The sequence below is a fragment of the Eimeria mitis genome, genomic scaffold (genome assembly GCF_000499745.2).
Source record: "Eimeria mitis Houghton genomic scaffold, Emh_scaff11018, whole genome shotgun sequence".
Taxonomy (NCBI): domain Eukaryota; phylum Apicomplexa; class Conoidasida; order Eucoccidiorida; family Eimeriidae; genus Eimeria; species Eimeria mitis.
Genome location: NW_024011886.1, coordinates 1 through 1092, shown reverse-complemented (window position 1 = coordinate 1092; position 1092 = coordinate 1). Strand labels below are relative to the sequence as shown.

At 53.6% G+C, this 1092-nt stretch overlaps 1 protein-coding gene across 1 annotated transcript; it reads right to left on the bottom strand.

Moving 5' to 3' along the window:
- Nucleotides 1–383: 383 nt before the first annotated feature.
- On the bottom strand, nt 384–832 carry EMH_0099970 (uncharacterized protein; the record flags this gene model as incomplete). The annotated part of the gene is made up of 2 exons (XM_038022138.1): nt 384–526; nt 655–832. 2 exons carry the CDS (start codon nt 830–832, stop codon nt 384–386), a joined length of 321 nt encoding a protein of 106 aa, XP_037877992.1.
- Between the last annotated feature and the right edge of the window lie 260 nt (nt 833–1092).

Sequence of the window (1092 nt, the reverse complement as noted above, 5' to 3'; positions counted from 1 at the left end):
AATGGTAAGATGGGAAAGAAGGCGGAGCGAGCCTCAAACACCCTAAATGGCAGCCCGTGACGTTTCCACCTATACTCATGCTCGCCAAAGCCGTCGCTCGAAAATCCGCAGGCCAACCCCGCTGCAGAGACAACGCCCACAGGAGAGAGCATTCAGCGTCTCAGCCTGGGGGCCTCCTGCTTCTACCAGGAGTAACAGCATCAAGCGCTGTCCACATGCCCAGATCCAATCATTCGTTATGGTTTGCACTAGACCCTCCAAGAATGGTAACACACCGTCTCCCCCCTTAGGGTTGCTTCCTGCGCTAAGCCCTGTAATAGAATCCATCTGTCTTGGGTCCTCCACATAAATTCAAGGGTAGTGTGGAAACAAATGGAATGAGCCTAACACTCTGCGGGGTGGCACGCAGTACCTGGAAGTAGAGAGATGAACGAAAGGACAGCTGTTGAAGCCCGTGAGGCGTCGCATGAGTAAAAAAGAATTTTTTTCTCCAGCAAAAGAGCCTTGACCAGAACCAGAAGCTGCCCTGAGTCCCCAAAACACGCCAAAGTACCTAAGTCAACCGTAACAGCTTTCTACCTTTCTAGCGGGCCAGGCGTGCCATCAGCGAGTCTGCAGCTGTACCAAGAAGCCTGACGCTACAGTCTGTCGTACTTGGAGTGACGGCCATGATGAAGGGTGGCAACCCGCCCTCAAGGTTGAAAGTGATCTCCGTGTATCTCATAAGGTGGAAGTTGACAGTGTTCAGCTGGTCGTACAGCTGAACGAGCACCTGTGTAGGCAGTCCAGAGGACGAAAGGCGGCCCGGAGAACCAGATGAAGCTCCCTCCATGAGTTCGAAAAAAGCTGCAGTGACTGGCAGCAGACGAAACAGCAAAAGGCCCCAAAAGGGAACGCGAGCCACCAAGCAAACGGCGCACATCCCCTGAGCATCCTCTGGTGCAGATGGCTCCCACTGCAGACAAATTTGCACGCAGGATCACATACACACTTTCAGCTTACTCCTACCTACAGCTTCACAGAGCATTTGTCAGGCTGCAATATAGCAGTGAGCGTGCCGGCCCCCAGTGCGTCGCTATGCACCAGACAGGA